Source organism: Pimephales promelas, chromosome 19 (assembly GCF_988280905.1).
Source record: "Pimephales promelas chromosome 19, fPimPro1.hap1.1, whole genome shotgun sequence".
Taxonomy (NCBI): Eukaryota; Metazoa; Chordata; class Actinopteri; order Cypriniformes; family Leuciscidae; genus Pimephales; species Pimephales promelas.
Window position 1 is genome coordinate 25,400,207 of NC_142787.1, and position 8,748 is coordinate 25,408,954.

General features: G+C 37.1%; 1 protein-coding gene across 2 annotated transcripts; it reads right to left on the minus strand.

The window, feature by feature from the left end:
* Positions 1-710: 710 nt before the first annotated feature.
* efemp2b (EGF-like fibulin extracellular matrix protein 2b) lies at positions 711-8,716 on the minus strand. 2 transcript variants are annotated; one of them, XM_039693643.2, is made up of 11 exons: positions 8,570-8,716; positions 6,715-6,993; positions 6,461-6,509; positions 4,831-5,043; positions 4,599-4,721; positions 4,338-4,454; positions 3,893-4,012; positions 3,703-3,822; positions 2,986-3,112; positions 2,546-2,741; positions 711-1,818 (listed from the first exon to the last, which is right to left on the minus strand). In XM_039693643.2, the coding sequence occupies exons 2-11, from the start codon at positions 6,802-6,804 to the stop codon at positions 1,657-1,659; spliced, it is 1,317 nt and encodes a 438-aa protein (XP_039549577.1). In that variant the 5' UTR covers positions 6,805-6,993; positions 8,570-8,716; the 3' UTR covers positions 711-1,656. The 2 variants fall into 2 exon arrangements, with proteins under 2 accessions (XP_039549577.1, XP_088979860.1); XM_089123734.1 differs by having other exon boundaries at positions 712-1,818; positions 6,843-6,993; positions 8,570-8,715.
* Between the last annotated feature and the right edge of the window lie 32 nt (positions 8,717-8,748).

Sequence of the window (8,748 nt, forward strand, 5' to 3'; positions counted from 1 at the left end):
GCACTATTTCTTTCTGATAATTCAACGGCCCGTCGTCAATCAGCCCGATTCCTACTTATACTATAATATCGTCCTGTTGCAGGCTTGTTGTACCTTCAAAGAGACCATTTAAGAAAAATCTGGAGAATGTAAAATATTAAAGCATAATCTCATATGATTTTCAGTGTGCTGAGCTACTCACACCTACATCCATCTGCTGCACTGCCCACACGCCCTCTGTGCCAACACTGACCAAGATGAGCTCATCATTTCCCTGCTGGAGACACTTGGATAAATTCACACTTATCATTTGACAGTTCACTACATGCCGTTATAATTAACACACAGATTCTTACACACACACACACACACACCTGTAGCAGTAATTAATCAGACGCTGACTCAAATAAAACTTCCTACTCGTTTTTCCATTGTTCCACAAGTGTGAGAGTCCATTGATGAAATTATGTTAATGAATGGCCTGCAAAAACACGAGCCTTTTACACTCCAATTAGCATCAGGTGGGCTATCAGTTTTTATATTGACTGCATGTTATTACTCTTATGTCCATTACTTCTTCTGTCTTTTTGGCTATGATGTAGGCCTACAGTAAATTTGTTTCGAAACTACACAACAGCTTAAAATCTAAGTCAATACATAGTATTTTGAGAATGAAAATATTAGGAAGAGTAGATTTGAAGTACAGTAGGTCATGTGGCATTTATTTTTGGCAACACTTTTGCCCTTAAAAGTGACTGTAAAAGGGAAAAAATATTATGTGTTCACCAGTGTTACACTGTCACCATGTGGAGACACCTGAGTAATACAGTTCATCTACTTACCTTCAACACTTCAAATCAGGAGAAATTAAAACAAAATTATTGTACAAAAAATTGGATGTTTTCCGCCTATACAGACAAGAAAGAAAAAGATTATAAAAACAAAGATATGAAGGGAGGATTAAGACATTTTTTTTTTTACATTTATTTACTTTTTACTTTAACAATGTAATTATGAAAAAAAAAACATTAATAAAACAAAACAAAAAAAAGATTTTTGTACCATTAAGGAGTTTTGGAATTGAGGAAACACAAGCAGAAGTGAATTCAATATGCATTAGACAAAATGCAGAAATCTACTTAAGAATGGTTTCACAAATTATTTACAAAGAAATGTGTTCTCGTTTCATTCAAGGCCCACAGAGACCTGTACTTGTCTTCAGTTTGTTACTGTTTTCTGAGATAACACACTATTACACTAGATACATGCAATTACAAAGGTACTTTTGAATGTGTTGTATGTAGGTTAGATATAAATATACTGTAAAAATGCATTGCGGGATTTTATTAGCAAAAACTGGTACGAATAAGAAACGATATGTTGATCTATCTTTCTGAAATATTTGGAGCTGATACGTGTGTGTACTTGTATGCTATATATGTGTGAGAATGAGTCCACAGTGACAAAGTGAGAGGAATGAATGTTCAAATGCTTTAGCACTTCCCGGAATAGGCCCGCAGTCACAGGCCAGTCAGTCACAAAAAAAGACGACTTCACATTATTAGCCGGATAATTCTGGAATTGTGATCCCAATTATTAACACATGAAAGCAGAAATAGACTGAATTTAAATTATTCTATCATTCAGCATTCAGTTTATCCATCCTTTTCTCTCTCCTCAGAAAGCATGAGGCCCAACATAAACGGAGAGACGAAGAACAGAGCTGGTCTGGTAGTTCATGAGAGGATTGACAGACACCATCTCCAAATCGAGGACGTACTCCTTTGGTCCAGTCACTGCTCGGGCTAAAACCAACATGGCACCGATGTTGTTGATTTGCTGGGGACAAGAGATGAAACAATAAGACAAAATTTTTAAGATTCTGCTCTATTAGGTCACTATCAACATAAACAAATATGTGACAATGATCATGTATTAATAATATAATAAAATGTTATTATAATAAAATTACAAAAAATCTTTATTTTATATAATATAATTCAAAAGATTAGGGCCAGTACAATTTTTTAAGTAACATTTATTCAGCAAGAATGCATTAAATAAATGCTGTTCTACTAATTTCTATTCATCAAAGAATGAATATTGATAATCCACAAAATCCACAGAAATATTAAGCAGCACAACAGTTTTAAAGCTCAAGTCAGCTTCAAATATTAATCATAATAAGTAATGTTTGATAAGCAGCAAATCAGCATATTAGAATGATTTCTGAAGGATCATGTGAAACAGAAGACTGGAAAATTCAGCTTTGCCATCACAGGAATAAATACAAATCTGTTATTTTAATTTGTAATATTATTTCAAAATATTACTGATTTTACTGTATTTTTTATCAAATAAGTGCAGCCCTTTTGAACATACTATAACAGACTTTCTTTCAAAAATATTCATACATTTTACTAACCCCAAAGTTTTGAACAGCAGCGTAATATAATAATTAAAAAAAAGCAAACCAGAGCTATTTTTATCAGTCTGTACTAAATAACACATTATGTAACTAAAGTTTTGAAATTGATGTATGAAAGGCATTGCGTCTCATACTAACCCGTATGTAGAATTCTCCATTGTCGTCTCCAGAACGAATACGAAAGGAGTTGTTGGCTCCAGGATAGACGCTGGTGGCCTGGATCTGGAAGATGTCTGAGGGAACCGAGCGTTCAGAGGTGATACTCATGTATCGATGCACAATGGAGAAAGGCATGTCACGACACTCTGGCTTCACCACTGGACATATACAACGACTGGACAGAAATAAAGTGACAAAAAATGAAAAGGAAAAAATGGAGAAGGGTGTTAAATCAGATGATTCATCACGATACGATATGATATCGATTCTCATAGCCAACTCATAGAAAAAATTCAGCAATACGATTACGATCCGATTTGACTTAGTTGTATATCGATGATCATATCAATGTATTGTTACACCCCTAAGTGCCAAAACATGACTGATTCAGTTAAATGTTGTCTTTAAAAATGACTCACTTCTCTGAGACCTGGACGTAGGGGTCCTGGCAATGGTTGGAGTCCAAACACTGATGCCCTCCATGGATATTCACACAGACCTGTCTCTCCCCACACAGATGAGTGCCTGTCTCACACTCATTCACATCTACACACAGAATTATTATGACAAGCTGAAACCAAGGGTTTATTTGGCGTTAGCTGAATGTACGAGTCATTTAGTGCTATAAATGATGTAGGGTATAAAACCGTGCAAATTATACTTTGTTCTGAAATGGTTAATGTTAGCATTGTGTGACTACATGTAATGTCGTTCCGATATGTATCCTTGTTTTCGCATGGTCCGGTTGCAGTCTCTTTTTTTTTTCACTCCGAAGTCCGAACGAAGTCTTTTGCATTTTACAGCGGACTGTTGATTGTCGTTTGAACCTTTCTGGATCCACCATCAAATTGATAAGTTTAATTATATCAAGTGCTGTGAGAAAAGGCTATACATCTCCACCTCCAACATCCTCACACACACAATATAGCGTATACTAGCCGAGAGTCTTCTTTATGTGTACAGATGTGGTGTAATGACGGAAATCCACCAGTACCACTAGAATTAAAAACATTTTTACAAGCTTACCATTTTGAATCGAGCTAAGGCAAGCAGAGAGTTTTGAACACTGGCTGGTTGTGTATTTTTTTAACCCCAAAAAAGCTACGGTCTGCAACTTTAAATATGCGGACTTTTACCTTGGCAGAGTCGTGTTCCAATTAGCTCGTAACCGTCTGGACAAACACAGGAAAATCTTCCAGGCTCATTCATACACTGAAACTGGCAAAGGAAACTGGAATAGCTGCACTCATCGATATCTGGGAGAAGAGAAAGAAAACCAGTCACATTCAGTCCATGATCAATTGGTCAAATGTTTTGTGCACTAACCATTGCACGAGTATCCATCAGGTCCCAGGTCATAGCCCTGATCACAGCGACACAGGAATGTGCCATAACTGTTGTAACACCTTTGCTGACAAGGTGCTCCCATCTCACACTCATTTACATCTGACAACAAAGAACAGAGATGTTAGAAGTTCTGTGTTAAATAACGTTTCTGAATAGAAAGCATTAAAGATAGGAGGATCTATATGTTGACATCTTTGTACGCATGCGCGAGTGGTTGTGTGGCAACAAAACAAACAGAATGGCCGGCTGTAAAGACGCGACAAGCACTTTCAATAGAGTTAGCAGGCAAAATCCACAATATATAAGCACTTTAACATAGGAAGACCAAGGCATTTTGATTAACCTGTCAAACTAATAATGCGAGTGTGTAAGAAAATGTTGTTTTTTTGCAATAATATGAAAAGTCTCTGGTTTAAGGACTTACCAACACAGGATCGGTTGTTTCCTGCCAGCTGGAATCCAGGCTCACATTCACAAGAGAAAGATCCTGGCACATTCACGCAGCGATGCTGACAGTACCTGTACCTGCACTCATCAATATCTATAACAGAAAAGAGAAGACGACACTGTAGACTGTAGAACAGAAGCCTAATCCAATACAAATTAAATTGGCCATGATGATTCCTGACTGCAAAATTTATTTCAATTTCTCTCTGTGAAAACGGCAGATCATTTTTTCTCTCACCAACACACTCTATGCCAATCTTGCTGTAGCCGTCAGGGCACTGACAGGTGTAGGTGCCCACGGTGTTGATGCACTGCTGGCTGGGCTGGCAGTCATGCATGTCCAATTCACACTCATCAATGTCTGTTCAATACACACACAATCCTCTAAATGATGAAGAGCTTCTGTACACAACACTGATAAACATATTCAATCGAAAACCATATCCTACATCTGCCTTTAAACTACTCACCCTCACAGGTTTCTCCTTGGGCCCTGTAGCCTACGGGACAGGGGTTAAAGGCCTCGTTAGTCTCTACAGGCATACTGGGCTCTGATTGGCTGGAGGACTCGGGTGCGGTGACCACATGGGCAGAGCGAGGAAGGCACAGGTAACCACCATAGTGATTGAAGCATTTCATCTCTCCTTGACATGCCTCCTGAATAGTATCACACTCGTTTATGTCTAAGCAAAATAGAGAAGATGATTTAGGTTTCTCAACTGAGAAGTCATTTGAATGTTTGTTTTTTTTCAATTTTTTCTTATTTTTTTTATTAAATGCTAGACAGGTAAAAGTTATATCATATGTATATACAGAGGTTCGAATTTCTATCAAATCTTTAGCAACTGAAATCATACATTATATTAATGGGGCGTCATATAGTGACACTTGAAATTTCGTCTAAACCAAACCCACATGGCAGCCTTTAACGTCAATATAACACGCACAGAGCTTTGTTCGGTTATGGTAGGTTATAGGTAGGTTTAGGGTTAGACCACTAGGAGGCGCCTTCTGGTCCATATAGAGCTGCGTCTCATATTGACGCTAAAGGGTGCCATGTGCGTTGGATGTACACGAAATGTCAAAAGTATCAGTATGACGCCTTGGGACGAAAACGGGCTAGAATTGTTCACCCAAATAAGTAAATTCTGCCATAATTTACATGTTCCAAACCTAAATTAATTTCTTTCTTCTCTGGATTTTTTTTTTTTTTTTTTTTTTTTTGCTGACCAAACACATTTGGTTACCAACACTCTTTCAGAGAAAGTCATACAGGTTATGAACGACGTAGGGGAGAGCAAATAATGACATAGGCTAATATTTGTTTTTGTGTAAAGTACTGTATTCCTTTTTAAGAGAGTCAAACATTGAAAAACAGCCAAAGACCTCAGAAATGTCTTAGTGTAAATGAAATGTACCAAATAAAATTATAAAAACGTTAACAACTATAGTTTGGTAATTTGTATCAAATGTTTTTTTGTTTTTTTTTTCTCTCTCCCTTGGATCCTCTCTGATTTGTATGTCAGGATATTTGACAGTGAAGTGGGATTTGGCCCAAATAAGAGGCCCAAAGAGGATTGTGAACCTATCATTTGGTAGATTCACAATCCTCGGAAATAGGAACCTACCAAATGATATTGATGTCGTAATCATGGCAAGTTGGGACAAAATCTCAGATAAAATGACTTAATTATTTGTTTCTTTTTTGAGGCAACCCCCCTGTTAAGATATGTGGTATCTGGCATATTAGGGTAGGAAGGATAGAGAGTATTTTAACATCAAAAAGCATTATATAATTTACATAAATGACATTATTAATGTGCATTTATATGAAGCAGGATTTTGGACCAATGTGAGTTTGATGTGTGCGGGGTCACCCTGCACAGTTATAGGCCTAAATTTTACATTTTTCGCCTGCATTTTATCGCATTGCATCTGATCTGGACATAGTGCATTTCAACATTCAAATATGCAGCCAGAAACAGGGGCAGGACAGACGGATTGTGCATGTGACATTTTACCAACAAGATAATTAGAAGAGAAATGCATCACTTTCTCATCATCTCTCTCTCTTTCTCTGGCACATGACCTTCCACCCACCTCGACAGAGTTGAGTCTGCACGTCCCACTCATAGCCATCTGTACACTCCTGGCAGAGAAAACACACTTTACAATGTGTTATCTTTAATCATTAGCAGTCTCACTCACTTTCATTAACAGGAACATGACTTCTGTCTGACAGCATACAATACCACACTACATGGGGAGTTACGTAGGAAGGCAGATAGACATTTACATGTTCAAGCATGAAGAGGGCGGTAGAAGGAACATGGAGAAATTGTCAAATTACTTACTGCGTAAGAGTCACGTTCAGCAGGAGACTGACAGATTGTAGCAGGAAAAACAAGCAGACCCACACAAAGTAGCACATATGTGGCCTTCATAGTTACAGGGTACAGGACACTCACACTGCCACACTCACAGCTGGATGGATGAACAAATGTATAGATGTCGTAAAGGCACACTGTCACTCCAAAGAGGCCCGATGAGAGAGAACAGATGTGCAAGGAGGTCTGTTCGTCTCCTCTGGTAATATAAGGAGGGGGCAGACAGACAGGTGGGGGTGAAGAACCCTTGTAAAAAAAAAAGAATAACAAAGCTAATTGCTAATAAATGTGTTAACAGGGAGAGGACAAACATACACATTTGGAAGCAGTGAAAGTGCCCTGTTGAAAAGGCCAGCATTGCTGATCACCTCCACATGTTTCGCTTTGGATATTGGTGTGTGTCACCATTATGATTGTTAACACTTACAGTACAATTTAAACAAAAACACTGTATAGACATTAAAAATGACAAACTTTAAAATTAAAATGAAAAAAGTATCAAAAAGATGCTAACATTGATCTAGGTTCATGTTGATTTATATTTGATCATATAATATATTCATGCTTTCATAATGCATCACATATTGTTAATTTATACAAGGTGACATTTTTAAAAATGTATTAGCATGCAAAGAAATTAGCATTAGAATTATTGTTAACCCTATTGCGAGTGTTTACAATATCATTGTCCAGCAGCTTGACCAGCATGAAAATTCATATTTATATATTTTTTCAATCCAACTGAGATTAGGTTTACATAAATATAACAAAGTCTTGAACAAATATATTACTCCATGTCACATCTGATGCTGTAATTCAAATACAAGTTTATGATTTTGATGTTGATAACTGGGCTGTTCTTGAAAACAAGACAAGTCGGTGCATATAATCAGATATCGCATGACGGATTTCCATTCCTCACATTTAATGATCTGTAGACAGTTATTCATGCGCTCATCTCATCCTGACTACTGTATACAAAAATAATGGTAACATTAACTGGCTTTAATCAAGTCAAATATAATATTTAATCACAGAATCAACCTAAACACATTTATTTATATCAGCAAAACTAATAAAAGGTTTAAAACGGGTAGATCCAGCTTTTTGAGGAAACACCTGAAAAGTCTCTCAACTGTTCTGGCCTCTCTAAACTTGTTACACCACAATCAAAAATTTATTATAAGGCTTTTTTATTTGTTTGTATAGCTTCTTATATCTTATCTCTCTAACTTCATCCTTCCTTATCCCTTTAGGACTTTCAAATCATCTGATAAACTATATATGCCTTCACTTATGTTTCATTATTAAAGATGATCTTTCTCTGTAGTTTTGAGGTTGTTGTTGTTGTTTTTTAACCTTTGTGTACTTAATTATATTAACCATTAGAAAAATTATACCATCTTGTACATTACTTGTTTCTATTTGTGCTCTATAAATAAACTGACTTGACTCTCCTTTGATTTCTAGGGACTTGCTTTACTGTTTGTTCTGGAACAGTGGAGTTGACCTGCCTATAAGAGGCAGTAACATGGCCAGTGTCTGAACTCTGCAGGATATGACAACATAGGCCATTCCATGCACTCAGATCCGTCCAATCCTCAACTATAATTCAAACTAAAGAATTCTGTCATATCTGGCAAAGCATTTCATTATCCAACATTTCATTGTAGTAGGAATTGCAAGGACTGTAACGTCCTGGAATGATGAATGCTTTCTCTTCATGTACGCTTAAATAACCTCACTTAGATTACTTACTTCTATTCTCAACTTTAAACATTGCAAATGCACAGGAGTCAAATACAGATGGTTTGAAACTCACTTTGCTTGATCTGTCCGGCAGAAGTTGTGTTGTTCGTCTCTCTCTCCCTCCTCAGCATAGGTCTGTTACTCTGTTTCTGACCACAGACAGGACCCAAGTCGGGATAGCGGTTTATTTCGAATGTGAGGAAAGGTGCAATGCTATTAAAAGGAGCTTAGGACGGCCCACTTCTTCCCCTC

Coding starts and splice junctions, on each gene's coding strand:
- efemp2b (XM_039693643.2), bottom strand. CDS start 6,804: ATGAAGGCCACATATGTGCTACTTTGTGTGGGTCTGCTTGTTTTTCCT. Junction 4,455..4,598: donor GATTGGCATAGAGTGTGTTG/GTGAGAGAAAAA, acceptor TTTCTGTTATAG/ATATTGATGAGTGCAGGTAC. Junction 3,823..3,892: donor TGATGGATACTCGTGCAATG/GTTAGTGCACAA, acceptor CTCTTCTCCCAG/ATATCGATGAGTGCAGCTAT.